General features: G+C 39.5%; 1 protein-coding gene across 1 annotated transcript in view; it reads right to left on the bottom strand.

Moving 5' to 3' along the window:
• lekr1 (leucine, glutamate and lysine rich 1) overlaps positions 1-25800 on the bottom strand; it is a 171393-nt gene that overhangs the window by 66961 nt on the left and 78632 nt on the right. The window contains exons 4-5 of the mRNA XM_048604655.1: positions 4061-4180; positions 3312-3487 (exon numbers count right to left, since the gene is read on the bottom strand). Of these exons, the coding sequence (XP_048460612.1) occupies positions 3312-3487; positions 4061-4180 (296 nt within the window). The remainder of the gene's footprint in view (positions 1-3311; positions 3488-4060; positions 4181-25800) is intronic.

Genomic DNA, 25800 nt, shown 5'->3' with positions numbered 1-25800 from the left:
CAATGGAATCCTCCCCACTTGACTGGATGTCTTCCAATCCCAGAAGAGAAATCAGGGCCCAACTCTTTGATATCTGACAAGTTGGCAATTATTCACAGCCAACCTATCAAATACTTCAAGATTAAATGGGTGATGACAACTTTCAGAGTTTACACTACCTCATTTTCATGAGAAGCATAATTGCATCAATTTCTTTGCTTCCATGGCTCAAAGGCATTAGCTTCTGGAATGTCAAGTGGAAGAAACCATTCAGCACACAGTTATCATTTTCACTTAGAAATTGATTCTGACTGAATTCAGCTGCACTAGGTCACTTTTCACCATTCTAAACTGCAGATTGTTTGCAATGAAATGGCACTGTTACCTCTGTCTGTATCAAGCTAATGTAGTTGCAAGTTAGTTTCTTTTCATGACATTCTGTCCTTAAAAGTACATTGTATTGGTGAGGATGCCTCTTGTAAAAGTTCTTACAGAAGAAGAAAAAGACTTCAAATGAAAACATAAAGGCTAAAAATATAATGTTGCATCTACTAAAAGACAAAGAAGACTTCTGCTTCTGAGTGATGCAAACATCAGTATAGCATATCCATTTTTTGATCAATCAATCCCAAATGTTTGTACTCAGCATTAATTTTCTAACAAATTGCCACCAAATTTATAACGTCTCCTCTGCTCTCTCCACCACCTTACTTTATTGCCTTACATAATTCAACAGGGTCATGACCTGATTATAACTCAGCTCAATGCATCTTCCTTGGAACTGAGCCATGTATAATGATTTTACTACTCAATGGCTTAAAAGCCTATATTCAATATTTGGGAGTCTGTATTCACTTTCCAGCATCCAGTTTACAGAATATATCACTTTTAGACCTTAAAGACAATGCTTTGGGCAACATTACAGGGCACTGTTCCAACAATTGCTCAATTTGATTTAGCTAATAATTTGTTTCTTTAAAACTAAAGAATCACCTTGTTGCTCTATTTGTATTGCTTACTTCACATGAACAATCACTACAGACAACAGCTTGATCTCACATAAGCCACACTTGATTTGTCTTTTTTAGGTGAGAATATCAGTGCTTCAGCAAATCAAAACACTGCATACACTGGAAATCTAAAATAAAACAGAAAATGTTGGAAAAGTACAGCATTTTCTACTTGCTATTAATACTTCAGAGCTGGCACACCAGCGTACATGCACACTGAAAATTAAGATCGCCAGCTTTCATGCTAATGTACCATCATCATTCTCACTGCTGTTGATTTTGCTCAGGAGGATGGAAGACAAGATCCAGCAACCCATCCAACTCAAAGGACAGACTAACTAATGAGTTTGATGTTCACCCATCAAATGCTATTTTGGAGTTTTTACAGGTTTGGGTTGCATAATGGATTGGGAACAGCCCAACTAGGAGGAGGAAATCACACAACAAAAAGCCAGTCATGTCTGTGCCATTCTTTCAGCAGCACTCAGGAGTTATTTAGTGAGCAGAGTTACCACTCCAACTGCTCTGAGTGCATTTGATCAGTGAAGGTGTTCATGGCCTTCCAGGGCAGTAGGGTGGAGGACAGGAAGTCCAGTGCGAGTGCTTCTAAATGCAATCAAGACAAAAGATGGTGAGGGGATTAAAGTACTAAAAAATAGATTTGACTAGCATTGAGGACAACAGCTTCATGAGCATTAGCAAAGCCACGGTGTGAGGAAGGTGCAGGATAGGAATTAGGGCATGAGGCAATGGAGGTTATATGTTCAACATCAAATATGTTACCAAAGACACAGCTATCTGTTCTTGTCAAAAAACTAATGCCAGAGTCCGCACCTATTTAGACAGATGGTGATTCTGTGTCTTCATTACGGAATACCTCACACATCATTGTACTGCTTGTTATGCCCTGCAGCAATGTGGTTGACTCGTAACTGCCTTCTGGGCAATTAGGGATGGGCAATAAATGCTTCTTAGCCAGCGACACCCTCAGCCTGTGAACGAATACAAAAAAAAATGCCCTGCAGTTGCTATTCTAGTCATTGCGATCATTTCCAATTGATTCCTTCCAAGGATCAAGAGCCAACCTTAGACAACACCTTCATGTGCTCACAGAGTGTACTCCATCCATCACCTAACTCACTAATTCTGAATATGAACCCTCACCCCCTCACCAGCAGATTCTGATTCTGATAATAATCTGAAAATAATCATGGGGCACAACTTACCTGCTTAACAACAACAGTTTTTATAGACAAAGAATGCCTATTTTGTAGACATTAGGGCATTTTAATGAATCTGGTGAAGTGCCAGCACAAAATGCACTAAATGCTACAGTTACACATCAACCTGGGGCAGGAGTTCAGAGGCATGACCAATTTTGAAGGACCCACAGCAGCACTTGAAAAGAAGTGGTAGAAGCATTAAGAGGGAAATAAAGTAGTTTTTAAGCAAAGAATGTTTTGCAGCACCTAGAGTTGAAAGAGATTAAATAATGGACTAAAGTCTTTAGATTAAAAGTCACAAAAAACGACAGTAAAACAAAAGGCAAATTTTCTGAACTGTGGTTAAGCATCTCTTTGAACTGTGCATAAAATGGTTGCCTTCCAATTTCTACTGCCTTCCAAGCACAAGAACAAGAATCTTCAGTCACAATGTGATAGCTTTGAAAATGGAATTGGATTTATAATCCAACTTGCATACATTAATGAGGTTCTTGTTAGTGCCCTAGTGGAGCTCTAGCCACCAGGATTGAGCTTCATTCTGAAAACTGGAGCAGGTGGACAACAAAGAGCAAGTCAGCACTTCAGTTCTGTTCACAGTTCCATTTCCTCTATTGTCCCGTTTTTAGACTTAACCAAGGTAACAAGTACATGAAATCACCCTAACGGTGACTGTTATTTTAAAAATCCCAATCAATTCCAATTTAAATAGAAAATATAAATTGAATAATAATCAGTTTACAGATAATGAGAAAGAAAATATTCCTTATAACGGTAACTTTATTCTGAATATACTTGGACAATATTGCTAAATCAAATGCAAACTTCAGCAAGAATTCATTTTTGCGCTTGCATCCCACATTGTAATAAGTACATATGCAAATTTAATCATGAAATACCTAATTGAATTTTATGGATAAAGTAACCAATTTTCTTATGTGTAAAAAGAATGCTATGGAGTGCATTTTTAATTGCAAAATGACCAATCTGTATCAAAACTTTATAAATTTAATGTGCATATGGAACTCCATAATTCATTGTATTTAGTTAAAACCTATGAACTATTTTTATATTCCAGCCCCAGTAAGACAGTTATATTCACCCATCTGTACAGCATCTCCGGTGGCCTCCAGGCAATGCGTCAGTGTTTTGCTGAAAGGTTCCCATATCACCAAGTTACTCTGCACATCTTCTCTAAACAGGGCCAGTTCAATCTTTATTCCCTGAAGGAAAGTGGATGCCTGCTCAATGATGTGCGCTTGCTGCTTTGTTCTTTCCCTGTGAAGTATGATATTGTGATATTGACTCAGTTTAAAGAAAGAATCCTCTCCATTAAATTACTTTGAACTGATTTTAACATGGTGCTTATTCAGTCCCTTCGTAATCTCAATTAGTTTAACAGCCAACCTGAAACAATTCAGCGTTCTTACATCAACAAAACTTAATTTGGACAATATATAAAATAGAGATGTTGTCTACCTCTGAATAAGAAAAACTAGCCATAACCTAGATGATGACTTTGACTTGGTTGGGGCAATTACCATCTTTATTAATTTGCACTGATGTTAGAAGCATGCAATGCAGCACCTGCTTTGTTTGATTCGCTTTCTTAAATGTAAACAAGAAAATATGCAAGCCTGTGGGAACATAAGAATCATTTAATGATTCCAAACAGTTGTTAAACATCTGTCGCGTTTTTCCTGTCATGCCATCCTGATTCTTTATTAAATCTAAAATCTTTCAATTTCACATTCTGTGTATGCTCTATGCAGCATAATGTCAGCAGGTGTTTGCATGAATTTTTCCTTACCAATTTTTCAGTAGTATTTATGATTTTAATGGATTCCTTACCTGTAAAGTTTTGATTTGTTCTGAACTGCTATGAGCTGTCTCCAATTGTCTTCCATTTTCAAACACATGCCCTCCAGTTCTTCCTGCTTAGTCGCAAGTTCTAAACTCAAGAAATTCAAACTGAAAAATAAAAAGGCATGTTTTTACACTGAGCAAGGTAGAGAATGAGAGAACAAAAACAAAGTTGCTGGAAAAGTGCAGCATGTCTGACAGTATCTGTGAAGCAAAAATAAGATTTAACATTTAGGGTCCGGTCACTCTTCCTCAGAACAGTTCTGAGGACCCAAAATGTTAACTTTGATTATTTTCTTCACAGATGCTGCCAGACCTGCTGAGCTTTTCCAGCAACTTCTGTTTTTGTTCCTGATTTACAGTGTCTGCAGTTCTTTCGGTTTTTATGTAGAGAATGAGAGACTATTTTGAGCACAATAAGTTCTTTTCAATTCTTTTCAATAAACCTAGCAAACAAATATAAAAATTGTTTATATTAACGAACACTTTTTAGACATGCTTATAAATGCAAAATGCGCTGGTGCTATTTTTAACATTATCTCGAAGGCAGCCTATTTATGAGCTATTTCCCACTGCAATCATTTACTTGGCTATTCCATCCTGTGCCCTTCCTCCCCCAGTCTCCCTTCCTAAATTGCTAATGACAGCCTGGCTCTGATAGTGGACATTTTAGTCCAAACATCAAGTTTGAGCCACAACTTTAAAGCTGCCTTCATGAGGTTCACTATCCATCTTATAACACTGCTTGCTCTTTATTTTCACTGAGAACTTTTTAAATAAATGGAGCTCTGTTGAAACTTGACTTGCCAGCTGCATAGCTTCTATTACTATTGGTTCTCTGCTCTACTGCTTGGCTCAGTTGATGTAATTTAACTCTGCTACTCAGGCACTTCAAGTTTAAAGGTACTTTTTTCTATCCTATAATCCACCCTGATATTATCAGTTGAGTTTCTGGTGACTTCATTGCATACGAAGGCGTGCAGTTTTAAGTAGAAGGGAGTAGGCATACCAAATTCCTTGGATGGTTTTGAATCATTGGTGATTTCGGTTTACTCAGCTCTCACCTATGATTCCAAGAAATTGCCTGTGTATTAGGGCAGTCACACACAGGAAACTGCTTTGGATTGAGGTTAAATTAGCTGAGGGTAATTGGTAAATTTGTGGCCTGTCTGTTAAGGTTGCGTCCATCCCAAAGCGTGATGAACACTGTACTTAATTAAGTGGACTGAGCAGACATTCTAAGTTTCTGATTAAGAAGCATGGTATCAAGATTTTGCAGAAAACACAGATTTTTAGAAATGTTGCAACAAGTATTGCATATTTTGTTCAATGTCTCTACAACATCCCCATTATGAATCCAGTGACAAAATGAGATTAAGTCTCAGGAAATTAATAAGGTTGCAGTTGATGGCTTGGGATACTTGATGCACCATTTTTGAAAATCTGCATTTTCTGCAAAATCTTGATACCATGCTTTCCTTACGTAATTATTTTCCATACTTTCATTTCACAAACTTTACATTGATTGGACAACAGCAAACAGCTCAGGACATAGAGTAATTCCTCAAGGAATAAAGACACAGTGGTGTAGGGCAGCCTGCTGGATTACTGAACAGCCATCATTACCTATCAGTTTTTAAATATAAGGTGCAAGCATGGAGATAAGAAGTGCCACGAAATTGCTTATATTTCTGATCCATAGTATGCATATTGCAACTATTTAGTTACCTCCTTAGAGGTCTTAAACATCCAAAATCAATGACTAAATCTTTCCCTCAACATTTTCGCCTGAAATTTTAGAACAAATTTCAGGTTCCGTCCTTTTGACAGGGATTGGATTCAATGTTGCACCAGTAGGTTTCATTGTAAACTATCATCAGTGCTTCCTGTTAGCTCATGATTGCCCATTCCTTGAGGTTGCTTGTCCTAGAACTTCTTGTCCTCTTTGGCTTTCAGATATTAATGGAACAAACTGCAGACTGTCTTGATAGCCAGAAAACTAATCTGATCTGAAATGGAAAATGTAGTACTAAATGAAACTTCTTTGCAAACTTAAAAAAATCTATGGATTTTGGAAGGGCCCTAGTGGATTGGAAAATGACATTAGTAACATGTCTATTTAAGAAAACCATGGCAACAGAAAGAAGAAAACTGTAGGCCAATTATCTTAACATCTGACATGGGAAAAATGATGTGATTCATTTTAAAGTAAAGTTAAAATAAAAGGTCACTTACAAAATCATAACATAACCAGGTAGAGTCTGAATGGTTTTATGGAAGAGAAGTCATGTTTGACTAACTTATAAGAATTCTTTGAGGAAGTAACAAGCAGAGTGGACAAACAAGAAGCTACATGTGTTGAACTTGGATTTCCAAAGGACATTCAAATACAACATAAGTGTACAATATTATATACAATTCTCCAATTGCACAACATTTGTTGAATAATCCTAAATGTGTGAAGAATAATGTTGCCATCCAATTTAGAGTTGTCAGTTGGGATTGAATTGTAATCTATTTGTCATTTTGGTCTCTGAGTGCAAGATAAAAAGTTTTGATAAAATGTATCTTTCACAGCATTATTCAAAAACATTTGATCGCTATTAAATGCAGCTTCTGGTAGTAATAAAATTGTTTGGAACTGTTTCAGAATGGCAATTCTTGGACCCAACAATGTAAACAACAGGACCAATTTGCTAAGCATAATGATGACGATGATTTTAAAAAGGCTACACAATTAGAAATACCTCCTGCACTTACCATGACTAAAGGAGAAATCATCAACCAAGACCAAACATGGTTAGAATAACATATATAAACAAATTTAGAGCAAACTAAGGATTATGTGTGACATCTGGTGGCATGTGAACTGCAGTCTGATGCTGACCAGAAAGATCATAAAAAACTGTTATAATAAGTTTAAAATGGAAACTAGACTTATGTTCAAGTTATTCTTTCCATCACTTGCTTACTTCCCTATTTAATTCTTAATAGCATTGCTTTGCTATTCTTTCAGTCACTAAGGCTGTCTTGACGGGTCACAATAACTTTCTTTTATTAGATGTACGATTTCATTGCTGATTCGGTGTGTCTGCACAAAGTACACCTGCTGGACATCAGTTCTTAAACTTAAATTCAAATAATTTCAAAGGCACGAGTATTTCACAATCTTGATGTAACCTTAATCACCCAGCAAACAAAATCTCACAACAACTTCAGAGATAGTAGGAACTGCAGATGCTGGAGAATCTGAGATAACAAGATGTACAGCTGGATGAACACAGCAGGCCAGCAGCATCAGAAGAGCAGGAAGGCTGACGTTTCGGGCCTAGATCCTTCTTCATAAAGATGTGGTTGCAAGGTGACCAAGGTTAGAAAATAAACATACCAAAATCGCTTAACTTTTAGAAAAGATAGACAAAATGGAAAAAGTGGAGGGCTAACCTGATAATAAAGGATAAGATAAAAGCAATAGGTAAAAAGGATTTAAACTTAGAAAATCAGGATGCAGATTAAGTATGAATAGAACTACAAAATAACAAAGGACAAAAAATCACTAGGGTAAGTAATTGATAGGCTACTTAACAGAAGTCATTACATTGGATAGAGTGTGAAAAATTAAAAGTGCATATAACAAAAATAATGCTATAAATGTGAAATACATTAATTAGTGTATTATTGGCAAAGAAGTTCACAGAATGCCTTTCAGATACTTTTCTAGAGCATTTGTAATGGAAGTAACTAGACCATAGACTATTTTAGATTTAGTTTTGGGCAATGAGGGATGATTAATTAGTAACTTTACAGTAAAGGGTCCTCTGTGGAAAAGTGATTATTATTTGATGGAATTTCACTTTAAATTTCTTGACTTCACTCAAGAAGAACATGACAACTCATCAGTGACAGGGAGATCTCAATGGGCAACCAACCCAGTAAGATTCATTGTGCTGTGCTACTTTCTCATTAACACTTGTGTTAACTCATTCTTAATTTGCACAAGCTTTTATCCCTCTTATTCAACTAAATCTCTCTCAGCTATGCAAGCACTAACTGTACCCAATCAACCTCCACCCCAAAGAGGTCAGCTACATCTCCAACTCCAAGAAGGAAGCAACTGAACCCACAGAGAATGCACCAGCGAGACTTTCACCAGCAGCTGAAAGACTTCTTCCTCAGTGCGTACTGTTTCTAGATTTGACTCTGGAGCACAATCTGCTGAGCACATCACTAACATGTTTCTACAGCTTTTTTTTATTCATTCACGGGTTGAGGGGCGTTGCTAGCTAGGCAGCATTTATTATCCATCCCTAATTGCCCAGAGGGCAGTTAATAGTCAACCACACTGCTGTGGGTCTGGAGCCATAAGTGGGCCCAAACCAGGTAGGGATGGTAATTTCCTTCCCTAAACAACATTAGTGAACCAGATGGGTTTTTCTGACAATCAACAATGGATTCATGGTTATCATTAGATTCTTAATTGCAGATATTTGTTGAATTCAAATCTTGCTGTAGCAGGATTCAAACCCGGGTCCCAAGAATGCAATCTGGATCTCTGGATTAACGGTCTAGCGATGATATCACTAGGTCATTGCCTCCCTAGCTAAGGAAATAATGTCCAGGTCTCAGACTCTCAGATTTCTGGCAGATACCAAGTACTTGCTCAGCCCCAGAAGATAATTCCACAGTGTCAGCCTTTAACAACTTTGTGAAAATCCAGATTTGCAAAGCTACAGCTGGCAGTTGCTAAATTAGATCAAAGGACAGAGCAGTCCACCAACATTGTCAGTGCCAGGCTGGCTCTGGCAAATGTGCGTGTGGCTGTCTTCCATGGAAAGGTTGGCAATTGCAGTTGAGAGCCAGATCCAGCACAGTCAGTGTCTGCTAGTTATGTGCATCAAACTGCAGTCCATCTTTGTAGCTACAGATGTTTGGTATCAATGGCAAGTGGTAATACTGGCCAGGTAAAATCCAAGAATGAAACCTAGCTTAATAGATCATGTATTCAAATATCACAATTACATGATCATTGAAACATACTCGCATGAGGCTGCAGATGATTTTTAACAATGAAACTTCAGTTTTCACTGAAAAAGAGGAAACAAAGCTACCTAAATTTGTACTCATACACATGAGACAGAAAGACCTTAATACAAATATTAAGATAAAGTTTCAACTTGTTTCCCATTTGTTACTGAGATTTGATCCCAGAGAAATATTGCTCCTATATCAGCTTTTAAAATATTTATTGAACTGACTATCCTCAGTTTCTTTTCCTTGAACTGTGAAGACAGTTTTATAATATTTTTCCAAGTCCACTGGCATCAAAGTCTCTCAGTTCTGATGGCCAAAACATGTCCAGTTTTAAGAATATGCAGACTTTTCTCCAAGTTCCCCTGACTTTTAAACTCCACAGACTGGAAATCACTTCTGCCAATTTAACAGGTTTTTCCTGAACTGACTTGATTCCCCTGCTGGGAAAAAGTTATTCCACCTTCTGAAAGGGGCAGAATATATTCTGGGTAGTGGACTTCAATGTCCATCACAAACCAAGCTGATCACGATCCCATAGGCATAGCTACTAGATTCAGTTTATACAAGTGATAAGGGAAGCCATGAGAAGGAAGAATGTCTTTTACCTTATCTATATAAATCTGCTGACTGCAGATGCACCTGTCCATGACTAATCAATAGAAGCAGGCAATGGTCAATCCTAATGGAGATGAAGGCCCATCTTTACATTGAGGATACCCTCTATCATGTTGTGTGGCACTACCACCATGCTAAATGGGATGGATTTGAAACAGGTCTGAAACTCAACACTGGGCACCCATGAGACATGCTGAGCCATTAGCAGCAATAGAATTCTGCTCTTATAATCTTCAACTTTATGGCTAGCATATCCCCATTCCACTATTAGCATCAAGGGAGGGGATCAACTCTGGTTCGATGAAGAGTACAGGAGGACCTGCTAGGAGCAGACCAGGTTTACCTAAAAATGAGGTGTCAACATGGTAAAGCTCTACCACAGTTATTTTAATGCCAAACAGCATAAGTAACACATGATAGAGCTAAATAATTCCATAACCCAATGGATCTGATCTAAGCTCTGTTTTCCTGCTACATTCAGTTGCAAATTGTGGTGGACAATTAAACAATTCACAGCGGGAAGAGGCTGCAAAAATATCCCCATCCTTAATGATAGGTAAGGTGAGCATATCCGTAAAAAAATAAGGCTGAAGCGTTTGCAGCAAATTTCACTCAGAAATACCAAGTGGATTGTCCACCTCAGCCTCCTTGGAAGTCCACAGCAACACAGATACCAGTCTTCAGCCAATTCAAATAAGTCCAAATGACATCACAGAACAGGTGACAGCCACAAGGTTTTGGGCCCTGACAATCTTTGACAATAGTACTGAAGCCGTGTCCTCCAGAATTTGCCACATCCCTAGGCAACCTGTTCCATTACAGCTATAAAATGGCATCTACTTGACAATGTGGAAAATTGACCAGGTATGAATGTACAATAAAACAGGACAAATCCTATGTGGCCCTTGATACAAAGGCAGTACATGACCAAATGTGGCATGAAGGAAAGCTAGCAAAACTCGAGTCAATGGGAATCAGGGGAAAGTTCTCAGTTGGTTGCAGTCAGATCTGCCACAAAGAAGATGGCTGAGTTTTCCGGAGGTCAGTCATCTCAGTCTCAGAACATCACCACAGGTGTTTCTCACAGTTGTGTTCTAGGCCCAACCATCTTCAGCAGTTTCATCAATTACCTTCACTCCACTACAAAGTCAGAAATGAGGATCTTCACCAATGGTTGCATGATGTTCACACTATTTCTTTGAAGATAGAATCTAACCACCACCATTCTGTGATAGTATCATTGCTAACCTCCCACCCCATTTATATCCTGGGGTTATCATGGATCAGACACTGAACTGGATCAGCCATATAAATACAATGTCTACAAGACCAATCAGAGACTAGGAATCCTGTTGCAAATAATTCACATCCTCTTTCCCCAAAGTCTGTCCACCATCTACATTACAAAAATTAGGATGGTGATTGAATATTCTCTACTTGAATCACCGCAGTTCCCACAACACACAAGGCACTTGACATCATCTAATACAGCCAAGTCAGCATAATTGGCACCATATTGAACTAATCTTTTCTGAAGCTGACCCAATACCTCAACACCACCACACTCCCCACAACTGATCCAGCCTTCCCCAGACCTGACACCTTCCAAACCAAACCAAACACTGCTCCGTCCCCAAAACAAGCCCGACGTCCCTACCTCTGCTGGACGTGAACCCAGCCTGATCCAAATCCCCATCATACCCCAAGCACTCATTCACTTACCTGGTGGTATCCTGCCACTTTACTCACCTGACATCCTATTTACCTGGTGCCCTAGCTATCTCACCCACCTGGAATTTTACCTTCCTGACACCAACCCACCACACTCTTCTGGCCCTACCCAGCTTACTACCATTCACCCTAACCATTTACATTACATTTTTACCCTTTCATAGGAGCTATCAAAGTGTCTGTCTGTAATGTTAGGCATTTAAATCACAGAACATGATACTTGACATATTGTCAGATTCGAAGATTGATGAAGGCAGAGTGGTAGATGTTGTCTGTAAGGACTTCAGCAAGGTGAGATTCTGCATGATAGACCAGGTAGCAAGGTTAGATCATATGGAACCCAGGGTTAGCCAATTGGATGCAAAATTGACTTGAAGGTAGGAGACAGAGGGCAGTTGTTTCTCAGACTGGAGGCCTGTGACCAGCAGTGTGCCACAAGAATCGGTGCTGGGTTCACTACTTTTTTCATTTATATAAATGGTTCTGATATGAATAGAGGAGGAATGATTAGTAAGTTTGCACATAACACCAAAATTAGTGATGTGGTGGACGGTGAAGAAGGATATCTCAGAATACAACAGGACCTTGATTAGATGGGCCAATGGGCCGAGGAGTGGCAGAAGGTGTTTAATTTAGATAAATATGAGGTGTTGCATTTTCGTAAGGCAAATGAGGGCAGGACTTACACACTTAATAGGAGGGTCCAGAGGAGCGTCGGCAATTGAGTAAAGGAGTTAGGATGTCATGTTGCTGCTATACAGGACATTAGTAAGGCCACTTTTAGAATACTGCATTCGTTTCTGATCTCCCTGCTATGGGAAGGATGTTGTTCATCTTGAAAGGGTTCAGGAAAGATTTGCTAGGATTTTGCCAGGATTGGAGGGTTTCAGCAATAATAGGAAGAGGCTGAATAGGCTGGGACTTCTTCCCTGGAGCATCAGAGGCCAAGGAGTGACCTTATAGACGGCGATAGGGAGGATGAATAGCCAATGTCTTTTTCCCATGGTAGGGGAGTCAAAACTGGAGGGCATTGGTTTAAGGTGGGAGGGGAAAGATTTAAAGAGACCTGAGAAGTAACTTTTTCACACAGTAGGTGGTGCATGTGTGGAATGAGCTGCCAATGAGGAAGTGATGGAAGTGGGTACGATTATATCATTTAATGGGCATTTGGATGGGTATATGAATAGGAAGTGTTTAGAAGGATATGGGCCAAATGCTTGAAAATGGGACTAGATCAGTTTAGGATATCTGATCAGCATGGACGAGTTGGACCAAAGGGTCGGTTTCCGTGCTGTATAACTCTATGACTCTTTATCCGGAAGCGTTCACTCCCTCCAGTGCAGTTGTAGCAGTGTGTGCAATCATTATAACGCCCTGCAGAAATTCATCAATATTCCTTTGATAGCTCCTTTGAAATCCATGACCATTAGCTTCTAGAAAGGGCAATGGATACATGGGAATACCAGCTACAAGTCCATGCCTAAGCCATACACCTTACTGACTTGGTAATGTATTGCTGTCCCTTCACTGTTATTGGGTCAAAATCGTGGACCTCACCACTCAACAGCATTGTGAGTGTCCTTACACCAAACGGACTGCAATAGTTCAATAACACAGCTCACCAGCATATTTTCAAGGGTAATTAAGGATGGGCAATAAACACAGGCCCAGCCAGCTTTTCATACATCCCCTAAATTAATTAAAATAACTGAATTTTGAGTTTTTCTGAATTAAGTTCTAAAGTCAAATCTGAACTAATTGTCATAATGTTTTCACTCTGCTGGTCATAAACCCGAAAGTATCAAATTTGATCCGTTAACACTTTCGGGTTATCCCAGGCATTCTACTAAAATCAAATGCTTTCTTAGAACTGAAATATTTAGATAACCTTTCAGATCAACTTGCTGACCTTCAAAATAAACTTTGATGGAATTGAAGTACATCTATCTGCTTTTATTTTGAAATCCAAATTTTAAAAAATACTGATAATGGAGTTTTCTTCATGATTTTCTTGTTTTCATGCTTTCTTAATGTTGTTTTTTACATTAAATACACTGACATTAACATCAACCATATTTCCAACAAGTTCTATTTGATCATGGCATTCTGTTTCACTCATATTTGCTCTTCACAAAACATCCACTACAATACTGTCTTTGCCACACACATGAATGGTTTTCAAATTGTATGGCTGTAGTATTAAAGGGCAAAGAAATAGCCTTAAATTTTTGTCATGAAATTGCTCCAAAACAATCTAAAGGATTGCGATCCATGGGTGGCATGGAGGTTCAGCGGTTAGCACTTCTGCCTCACAGTGCCAGAGACCCAGGTTCAATTCCACCCTCAGGTTACTGACTGTATGTAGTTTGGACATTCTCCCTGTGTCTGCTTGGGTTTCTTCTGGATGCTCCAGTTTCCTCCACAGTCCAAAGATTTTTGGGTTAGGTGGATTAGCCATGCTAAATTGCCCATCGTGTCCGGGGATGTGTAGGTTAGGTGGATTAGCCATTGGAAATGCAGGGTTACAGTGATAGGGTAGGGGTGGTGGGACTGGGTAGGATGATCTTTGCAGGGTCGGCATGGGCTTGATAGGCTGAATGGCCTGCTTCCACACTCGAGGGATTCTATAACATAAAGAACAGTTTCTTTATATCTTAATATGAAAATGTTAAACTTTTGTAAAACCAACACAAAACTCTGTGGCTCCCACTCCAACATCAACTATTTGTTGACAAGTATTTAATTGCTTAGAAGATAACTGAATAGCAGCTTGAGCTCCATCTTATCTTCCCATAGTTAAAAAGCAGCCACAGCAATATCGTCGGCAACCTCAGCCAATTTGACTGGCTTCTCAGAAATCAGCACTGTTAAAACTGATGTTGTTTTCAGCACAGCTTTCAAATTGTCAAAGGTACTTTGACATTCTTTTGTCTATTTGAAGTTCTTGCCCTTCTTCAATAAATTTGTCAGAAGAGTCAATAAAGTACTGATATCTGGAATGAACATCCACAATCCGATTCGTAATAATATCTACTCATGCCAATATATTGCAGAATTTTGCATTTTGCCTTAGGTATAGAAAAATCCAAGAGGACCCTTATTTTCTCTTTTTTAGGTGTTACTTGATGTTCTCATGTAAATTAGTCATTTTTGCTTCGGCAAACATACATTCAACCAGATTTATGACCAAATTGGCTCTTTGTAATCTATCACATACTTAATTTAAGTGTGTAAATATACCAATCAGGTTTGACTGAACTCAACCAAATCACTGATGTAGTCAACCCAGTTGTAGAAACATTCAATAATTGGTAAGTTGGTGGTGCATTTTTCATTCTAAACGTTATGGTTATACTTTAAGGAACTCCATCTAATGTAACAAAAAACAAAGGGCTGCAGATGCTGGAAATTTGAAACAAAAGCACAAATTGCTGGCGAACTTCAGCATATCTGGCAGCATCTGTGGAGAGAAAGCAGAGTTCAAGTTTCAGGACAAGGGACTGAAGAAGGGTCACAGGACCCATAATGTTGATTCTGCTTTCTCTCCACAGATGCTGCCAGACCTGATGAGGTTCTCCAGAAATTCCTGTTTTTATCACAAAAGCTGATATTTGTTTGGTTCTATCAGTTCATGGAACTTGCCAATATCCTTTTACCAAGTTACTTTTGTGACAAAACATGAGTGCCCAATTCTTTTCATGCAGCTCATTTGTCAGGGAAACAGATAGGAATCCACATTTGTTACTTTGCAATAAGCAAAGCATAATCTTTGCGATCCATCCAGTTTTGGCACCATCATGACAGGTAAGCTCCAACTTCTCCCCAGCAACAAGATTCTGTATTTCACTCTTTTTATCCGCTATACTTTTTCAGATTTTCTGTGGTCCTGGGGTTCTCTTTGTGGTCACAGGGTGAGCATTTGGAGTTACAAGGTGTGAGGAGATAGGTGGTATTGGCAGCTTAGAGCAGAGTCTCAGATTTGACAGTCCTGGAATCTGCTCCAAGGTCTATTTAAGTATGAGCAATCTTTTGCTCATACATGTGGTCCAATCCAATGAGTTCTAAGGCTTGATTGCTAACACCAATAGTGTGGCAAGTATTTTAAAAAGAAATTCTGAATAAGGGTCACTGGATCTGAAATGTTAACTTTAATTTCTCTCCACAGATGCTGCCTAACCTGCTGAGATTTTCTAGCAGTTTCTGTCTTCAATTTTAATTTCCAGCATCTGCAGTTCTTTTGGGTTTTTTGTAGTAGGTATTTTAAACTGTTTTTGGTGCCTGTGTCCCTGCAGTTTGTACCCAACATTAGTTAACAACTCGCTCCTAAATTCCCTGTCCCTGCCACCCCATTTTCTCCCTTCAACTCTGCCATCAGTCTCACCCAAATTTCACTCTATGGTTGGACCAAATGTGAAGCATTGAAATAACTTCCCAGCGAAAAAAAGGTTTGCAATGATAAAATGTCCTCAACAAAGCAACTAAACTTTGTGTATTTGCTCAGACTTCAGGGCCCCATGGTATGGATAATGACTGAGTTAGAAAAAAAGACAGAAGTACAGATACAAGAGAGTTTACAAAATTTCCTGTTGAAGTGAAAGGCACGAAAGGAAATATAGTCATTCTTATACACTGCTGCCATTCACAGACATTTAGAAATCAGTATGAAATGAACTGTAAATATTACAAACTCCTTAAATACATGAAGAACAAATGTTCGAAGGCATCAGATAGGTTCAGTTTAGAAATAATAGTTATTCAAAATTATCATACATATAAACCCAATTAAAATATTGAACAGATACAAAAGCTTGAAAGTGAAACCACTGTTCTTATCTCTAAACAAAGCACACTCATCCTTTTATCATCTGAGTAAATGGCTCAATTTTTAAAAAAATGTTCTTACAAATGCTTTGAGAAAGCACTTAATGACACAATCTGTTTGAATGCATTGTTTCTTGTTATATTGCACCTTTTTCAGTGATAACATAATTATAGTGTTCACACAGCCTATGGCTTCCTCATCTTGTCTTTTTCATTGGGGTAGTCTGTAAGAATTGACGAGACAGAAATAATTGGATTGTAATGATCATATCACTTTTCTAGTACAATTTTTCAAATGAAATTTTACAACAGAGAGGCAAGGTATAATTATAGGTATTCAGAAACCATTTATTTTACAAAAACCCATCCAAAAGGTAAAACCAAGCACAGTAATTTTAGTAGTTAATCAAAATGTCTTAAGTTATGACCTACACTAGAATACATTCAAGGGTTTCCTGGAGCAAGCTTAAAAATCTTTGTATAATCAAGGGGAAATTTTCGTGAATTTTCCATGAGTCTAGCAAGAGCTTGTTTTGTTTTGTTTTTTGTCATCTTGATCCAAGAATTTTATCGGTGGTTAGGAATGGTAGTGCACAAGATTGATCCATCTAATGGATAAGGTGAGGATGGATACGCATGTTGGTCTTTTCCTTTTGATTGTTCACAAAGGGCATTTAATCACAAACTTCATCAAAAGATATTGCTAGGCAGTTTTTCCTTAATTCAAAGATTTGGATGCCAGTCTGCCTCATAAAGTATCCACCTCATTGCTCCAACAGGTAGCTTAATTGTGTGCAATGGAATGTACACCACATAACCTTATTTGACTTTAAAGTTTCAAAAGCTGTTTTTGCTATACAACATTCTGACTGTATTCCATCTGCCGCTTCTTTGCCCACTATGCTAGCCTGTCCAAAGCCTTCTGCAGCCTCCCCACTTCCTCAATCCACCCAGTCCTTCAACCTATCTTTATGTCATCTGCAAACTTAGCGACAATGTCCTCAGTTCGTGTTTGTCCAGATTGTTATTGTATAACTCTATCAGTTTCTAAAAGAAACTGTCTGTGTACAAAGACTGGTCTCCTCCAAAACTGCCCTCAAACATTTCCATCTCTGAATCTTTCTAATGTACAATCAATCCTTGACTATCTTAAGCCTAATTAAGCAAGCTAATGCCTTTCAATATTTACGCTTTGTCATAAACCCCACCATATCAATAAAATCTTCCATTAAAACTCCAGGAGACTTACAATCACCTATTTCCTGATGCATACTGAATTAGGTCATAGTTCTAGAAGAACTCTCTGACCTTTCCTCAGTCTTTGTAAGCACTTCATAACAATATTGAATATCCTTAGGGTCACTAGCCTGAAATCCGAACTCTGTCTCTACTATGGGCAGAGTGTAACTTACAGTAGTTTGCCTCTTGCACCCGGAGCACCTTGGAAGAAATTCATTCTCCTCTTCAGGCAGCAAAGGTGTCAAGGTAGCAACATCCACCATGTCTGTCTCAGATTACAAGGTATCTTTAATGCTTGACGGACATGGAGAACCCATGGGTTCCAGAACAGTTGGAAAGGCAGTTCAGGAGCCAGGCACGTTTTTCTCCCACACCATTTGTGAGTTTTCAGCTTTCATATGATCCACATGCTTGTTCAGGACCATTGCACCTACTTAACCTTTATATGTCACTGGGCCTGAGGCTCAATCTATTTGCATTTGCAACTTGGCCTCCTGGATGGTGTTCCAACCTGTAATTATATGCAGTTAGTATTAAAGCCCACTGCTCAATTTTGTCTGAAGCTATGCGCAGCACTGCCTTGTCCTCATTAGTTAGACCTAGCAGGGGTCTGGGATCTGTTATTATTACATAAATTTATGTCTGTAAAAGTTTTGGTGGAACTTCGTGACTCCAAATATGACCACCAAACCTTCCTTCTCTATCTGGGTATATTTACACTCTGCATTAGCCAAAGACCTGGATGCATACGCTATTGAGCATTCCTCTTCATTGGGCCACCTATAAACTGTTACTGCCTCAATGCCACACAGGGAGGCAAAGCATGTCAATACCAGATCTTGCTTGGGATCATAGCGCGGCAACAGCTTAGAGGATGCTCACTGTTTCTTCACTTCCCTGAAAACTATAGCTTGGATATGTGACTATCTCCAAGGCTGACCCTTTTTTAAGAGTTGATGCAAAGCTGCCAGAATGAAGGCCAGGTTAGGTATGAACTTCCCATATCAATTCAACAGCCCAAGAAAATACCGAAGCTCCCATACAGATGTAGGAGCTGGCGCACCTTCGATTGCCCTCACTTTATCGTCCAATCTTGTCTCCCATCTTGTTGATTTGTAGCCCAAGTAGGTTATAGGATGCCTGGAACACACAATTTTCCCTTCTAAGGCGTATGCCTGCCTGGGAGAAACATCTAAGGACTATGTTCAAGTTCTTTAAATGCTCCGTATTGGTCTTCCCTGTTATTAGCAGGTCATCTAGATAAATTGCAACCTGGGGTAGACCTTGTAAAATGTTCCCCATCGTCTGTTGAAAAATTGCACAGGCTGATGATGCTCCAAGTGGCAGTCTCGTATATTGGTACGACCCTTATGGGTAGTAAGTGTAGTATACCTCCAGGAATCTTCATCTAACCACAATTACAAGTACGCATGGCTCGTGTTCAGCTTTGTGAAGGACAGCCTCTGTGCCAGCTTTGCATATAATTCCTCAATGCAAAGGATTGAGTATTTATCCAGCTGTAAAAAGTGATTTACTGTTTGTTTAAAATTCCCACCAAGGCGAACCGACCCATCAGGCTTCACAATCAGTACAACCAGTGCTGCCCATTCCGCAAACTGGACTAGTTTGATGATTCCTTCACTTTCCATCTTTCTGATTCCTCCCTCTACTTTTGCCCATAAGGTAAATGGCATTGGACAGGCCTTGCAGAATCATGGAATTGCTTCCTGGTCAACATGCAAAGTAGCCTTGCCTCCTTTGATAGTACTTAGATCTTCCTGAAAAACTTCTGGGTATTTAATTAGGACTTCATTCAAGCAGTCATTTTCAATTCAAAAAATGTTGAGCCAATCTAGGTGAATCTTTCTCAACCAATTTCGCCCCACCAAGCTTGGGCCCAAGCCTTTTACTACAATCAGTGGTAATTGAACCAACTGCTTCTCATAAAAGTCCAGAACTGAAGCTGTACCCTTAATCTACACTCATCCCTAGAACATCTGAACAACAAAGACACCTACGTCAGACTCCTGCTCATTGACTGGAGCTCCGCCTTCAACATCATTATCCCCTCCAGACTGATTTCAAAACTGAGATTTAGGTCTTGGCTCTGCCCTCTACAACTGGATCCTAAGCTTCCTGACCCATAGACCACAATTAGTGAAGACAAACAACTGCACCTCCTCCACGATAACACTCAACACTGGAGCTCCCCAAGGATGTGCTCTCAGCCCACTACTGTACTCCCAATACACCCATGACTGCCATCTATAGGTTTGCGGACAACACCACCGTGGTAGGGTGGATATCAAACAACAAGTCAGAATACATAAAGGATATAGACAGCTTGGTGACGTGGTGCAATGAGAACAACCTCTCTCTCAATGTCGGCAAAACTAAAGAAATGGTCATTGACTTCAGAAAGAAAGGAGGAGAACCCAGCCCCATCTACATCAACGGAATTGAGGTTGAAAGGGTAGACAGCGTCAGGTTCCTTGGAGTGATGATTACCGACAACCTGTCCTGGACTTCCCATGTACATGCGATGGTCAAGAAGGCACAACAGCACCCGTTCTTCCTCAGGCAGTTCAGGAAATTTGGCGTGTCCACAGGGTCCCTGACCAACTCTTACAGATACACCACTGAAAGCATACTGTCTGAGTGCATAATGGCCTGGTACGGCAACTGCTCTGCCCAGGACTGTAAGTAACTACAGAAGGTTGTACGCATAGCCCAGATCATCATGGAAGGCAACCTTCCATCCATTTACACGGCCCATTGCCGTGGAAAGGCTGCCAACATCATCAGAGACCCATTGCACCCCAGTAATGCTCGCCTACAACCCCTTCCATCAGGCGAAAGATACAGAAGCTTGAACACATGCACCAGCTGGTTCAAGAACAGCTTACAGCTTCTTCCCTGCCATTATTAGACTGATGAATGGACGCTTTAACTTCAAATAATGCTAAACTTGCCGATGTTGATCTTGCCTAGTGCACGCCCTGTGTAATGTAACTTGTATGCCTCTGTCTAGTATTTTTTCACCCCATGATCTGTATGTCCTTGCTTGCTATGATTTGCGTGTACTGTTTGTTAACAAAGTTTTTCACTGTATTTAGGGTACACGTGACAATAAATCAGTCATCATGATGATTAGTTCCTCGAATGTTTTTCGAACAATCTTTCGAGAGCAGCATGTTCTCAGGCCATTCAGGAAACAGGCTACACTAAATCTGGTAATGTGCAATGAAGTGGGATTAATTAATGATCTCTCAGTAAAGGTGCTATTAGGTAACAGTGATCATCACGTGATTGAATTTTGCATTCAGTTTGAGGGAGAGAAGGGTGAAGCAAACAATTGTATTTTAAACTTAAATAAGGGCAATAATGAGAGTACGAATCAGAACTGTCTCATGTAACCTGTGATCTGGGTGAAAAGATAGTTTGGTAGATAGACCGTGGCATTTAAGGAGGTATTTCAGAATACTCTGAAAAGATGCATTTCAGCGACAAAGAAAGATACTAAGGAAAGGACGCATCCCTGCAACTACCAGAAAAAGCACATAATTCTGCAAAGTTGAATAGCAGATTGCAAGATTGGGCGCTAATATAAAGAAGAGCAAAGGACTGAGAAATCAGAATACACGAGAAAGCTAGAAATTTAAAAACAAAATAGCAAACACAACTATAAAAGAAAATTGTAACAGTTCCTACAGGTATTTGAAAAGGCAGAGAGTGAATCAAGTCAGTGTTGGTCCTCCAGAGAGACAGATTCTGGGGAATTAATAAAGCAAAATAGGGAAATGACAGATGAATTGAACATGTACTTTGCATTTGTTTTCATTACAGAGGATTTTGCAACATACCAAAAAATAATTGTGAATTAGAATGTGAAAGGGAGAGAGGAACCTAAAACAATTACAATCATCAGAAAAGGATACAGAGAAAATTATTTTAATAAAATCTGACAAGCTCCTTATCACTGATGGATTTCAGCCAGGGGTGTTAAAAGTAGTGTGTGCTGTGATAGCAGATGCATTGGTTTTGATTTACAAAAAAATCCCTAGATTCTGGAAAGGTCCCTTTCCAGAATTGGAAAATAGTGTGACTGTGATATTTAGGAAAGCACAGAGACAAAAACAGGAAATACAAACTAATGTCTGTCATCAAAAAAATGCTGAAAGCTATTATGAAGGTAGTTATAGCTGGACTCTCAGAAATCTTTGCGCAGTCTGAGAGGGTCAATATGATTTTGTTAAGGAACATCATCTTTACATAATTTATTAGCATTCTTAAAGGAAGTAAAGAGCAACATAGATAAAACAGATCTAGTTGATGTACTACCTGGATTTCCAGATGGCACTTGACAAAATGTTTCAATAAAGGCTACACTGCAAAATAAGAGCTTGTGGCACGTAAAATTATCATCATAGAATCTCTACAGTGTGGAAACAGGCTCTTCAGCCCAACAAGTCCACACCGACCCTCACAGCATCCCACCCAAACACATCTCCAATAAAGCCACCTCATCTACACATCCCTGAACACTATGGGCAATTTAGCATGGCCAATCCACCTAGCCTGCACACCTTTGGATTGTGGGAGGAAACCGGAGCACCCAGAGGAAACCCACACAGACACGGGGAGAACGTGCAAACTCCACATAGACAGTTGCCCAAGGGTGGAATCGAACCCTGGTCCCTGGCGCTGTGAGGCAGCAGTGCTAACCACTGAGCCACCATGCCACTGAGCCATGTGGGTAACAAATTAAGACAGATAGAGAATTAGTTAGCTATTAGGAAGCAAAGGATAAGCATTAATGGTTTGGGGTTGGCAGCATGGGATGTGACAAATGGTGTGCCTCAATGGTCACATTACAATCTCAATAATTTAAAACTTATGTCAAGAACATGCATGAAGGGATGAAACGAATGGCTGATAAATTTGCTGATGTTACAAAGTAAATTGTGAAGAAGAGGTTAAGTGAGTGGGCAAAAGTTTGGCAGATTGACAATTTGGGAAATATGAACCCATCCACTTGCAGTAAGAATATAAAAGCATCATATTATTTAAATAGAGAGATGCAGAACTCTTAGGTTCAGAGTGTGCTGGGGATGAATCGCAGAAAGTTAAAATGCAGATACAACAGGTGATAAGGAAGGCAAATGGAACATTGTCTTTTAATGCAAGAGAAAAGAAATTAAAAGTAGGGCTATTTTGCAATAGTTGTACAGAGCATTGGTGAGACTATATCTAGTTTATTGTCTACAGTATTGGTCTCTTTATTTAAGAAAGGATGTAAATGTTTTAGGTGCAGGCGATGACCTAGTGGTATTATCGCTAGACTATTAACCCAGAGGCCCAGGTAATGTTCTGGGGACCTGGGTTTGAATCCTGCCATGGCAGATGGTGGAATGTGAACTAAATAATAATCTGGATTTAAGAGTCAAATGATGACCATGAAACCATTGCCAATTATCAAGAAAAACCCATCTGGTTCACCAATGTCCTTCAGGGAAGGAAATCTCCCATCCCTACCTGGTCTGGCCTACACGTAACTCCAGACCCACAGCAATGTGATTGACCCTTAACTCTTCTCTGGGCAATTAGGGATGGGCAATAAATGCTGGTCCAGTCATCAGTGCCCATGTCCCATGAATGAATTTTTTAAAAATCACAGTTCCAAGAACATTTACTCAATTGATACCAGGGTGGAAAGGTTGGTTAGGCTGGGCCTGTATCTTATTCAAACATAAGGGGACTTGACAGGGTTGATGTTTAAAGGATGTTACACTTGTGGAACAGCCCAGAAATAGGGGATAACACAGTGTGAAGTTGGAGGAGCACAGCAGGCTAGGCAGCAGTAGGGGAGCAGGAAAGTTGACGTTTCGGGTTAGGACCCTTCTTCAGTGTTATCTCTGACTCCAGCATCGGCAGTTCTTACCATCCCAGAAATAGGGGACATAGTTTAAAAATAAGTTGTCTTCCATTTAAGATTGAGATGAGAGAATTTTTTTCTCTCAGTCACGAATTTATGGAATTCTTTTCCCAAAATAACAATGGAAGCAGGGTCATTGAATACTTTTAAGGAATAAATAGATAGGTTCTTGACTAACAAGTGAGTCAATGGTGATTGACGATAGGCAGAAATTTGGAATTCAGGTCACAATCAGATTAGCCAAAAGTTTTTGAATAGGCAAACAGGCTAGAGGGACAGAATAGTCTACTCCAGCTCCTAAATTGTATGTTCGCATGTATGCTCATTTGCCATATCCACCAAACAACTTCTGCAAGCGAAGTTGAAGATATGGCGCCTATTCTTTAATTAACCTATTACCTGCTAAGTGGAAAGGACAGTTGTAAAACTTTGTCCTGTATTTATTTAGAAATTTCCAGCTTTATTAAGAGACATTTGAGGACTGATGGCAATCTGTCAGTGGAAACAGATGAATTTATTCAGTTTTCCCCAGAAACGTCTCAGCCAATTCCATTTATATTTTGTTTCTTAGAATATATTGTTTTAGTTAAAGAAGCTATTCCAGATAGACTGTTCAACTTCAACATTCTTAACAGTTGGAAGCTTTCCATGCCAATTTGCACACATTTAAGTAGATGGATTTGTGCATGGGAAGTCATGTTTGACAAATCTTTTAGAGTTTTTTGAAGAGGTAACCAAGAAGAAAGATAAGGTTAGGACAGTGGATGTTGTCTATATGGATTTTAGTAAGGCCTTTGAAAAGGTCCTGCATGGCAGGCTAGTCATGGTTGCATGGGATCCAGGAAGAGCTATCTAATTGGATTCAAAATTGGCTTGATGGTAGGAAGCAGAGGGTGATGGTTGAAGGTTGTTTCTTGGACTGGAGGCCACTAGTGGTGTGCCACGGAGGTCAGTGCTGGGACCTTTGTTATTTATTATTTACATAAATGATCTGGATGTGAATGCACAAGGCATGATTAGTAAGTTTGTGAATGATACAAAATCAGGAGGTATTGTTGATAGCGAGGAAGGTTATCAAAAATTACAGAGAGATCTTGATCACATGGGGAAGTGGGCTGAGGATTGGCAAATACAATTCAATACAGGTAAGTGTGAGGTGTTGCACTTTGGAAAGTTAAACCAAGGTAGGACTTATACAGTAAATGGTAAGGTCCTGAGGAGTGTTGTAGAACAGAGTGACCTAGGAGTACAAGTACATAGTTCGTTGAAAGCAACGTCACAGGTGAACAGGGTGGTGAAGAAGGCATTTGGCATGTTGGCCTTCATTGGTCCAGGCATTGAGTACAGGAGTTTGTACGATATGTTACAATTGTATAAGTCTTTGGCGAGACCACAACTGGAGTATTGTGTGCAGTTTTGGTCACTCTGCAGGAAAGACGTAGGTAAACTGGAAAGTGTGCAAAGATTTATGAGGACGTTGCCAGGACTAGTAGGCCTGATTTATATGGAGAGTTTGGCCAGGATAGGACTTTATTTCTTGGAATGTAGGAGAATGTGGGGTGACCTTATTGAGGTGAGTAAAATCATGAGGGGCATAGATAGGATGAATACATTTCGTTTTTTTCCCAGGGATGGGGAATTGAAAAGTAGAGGGCATAGGATTAAGGTGAGAAGGGAAAGATTTAATTTTAAGAAGCACCTGACGGGCAACTTCTTCATGCAGAGAGTGGTGAGTATATGGAATGGGCTGCCAGAGAAAGTGGTTGAGGCAGGTACAATAGCAACATTTAAAAAACATTTGGATAGGTAAACGGATGGGAAGGATTTAGAGGGATATGGACCAAATACGGGCAATTGGAAATAGCTGACTGGGCACCATGGTCAGCATGGACTAGTTTGGGCCAAAGGGCCTGTTTTCATGCTGTATTACTCTATGACTCTAAGTAATTTCTGTGGGTTCAGAATAACTTTAAAGATACATAGGGCTGAATCTTATCTTTTGGTTAAATCAAAGATATGTTGTGCCTTACGGATGGATTTCCCACTAGGCCTAGGAAGTTTTCTCACCCTCATTTCTCAAACTCATTTACACATACATGCTCCATGATGTCTGTCATGTCCAATTCCAGCCTCATCTTACCACGCAATGTTCCCAGAACAACTTGCCATTCAGTAGATATCTGCCCAAAGACCAGCATCCCATGCAGTCACATCAATGCAGCTTCAACGTGTCGGTGAGACCTAAAGCATCAAAATCCTCTTCCTGAACGAAGACAAAGTTGCTGGAAAAGCTCAGCAGGTCTGGCAGCATCTGTGAAGGAAAAAACAGAGTTAACGTTTCAGGTCCGGTGAATGT

This window comes from Rhincodon typus, chromosome 13 (assembly GCF_021869965.1).
Source record: "Rhincodon typus isolate 14 chromosome 13, sRhiTyp1.1, whole genome shotgun sequence".
Classification (NCBI taxonomy): Eukaryota; Metazoa; Chordata; class Chondrichthyes; order Orectolobiformes; family Rhincodontidae; genus Rhincodon; species Rhincodon typus.
Note: the sequence above shows the minus strand (reverse complement) of the source record. Positions and strands in the feature narration are given on the sequence as shown.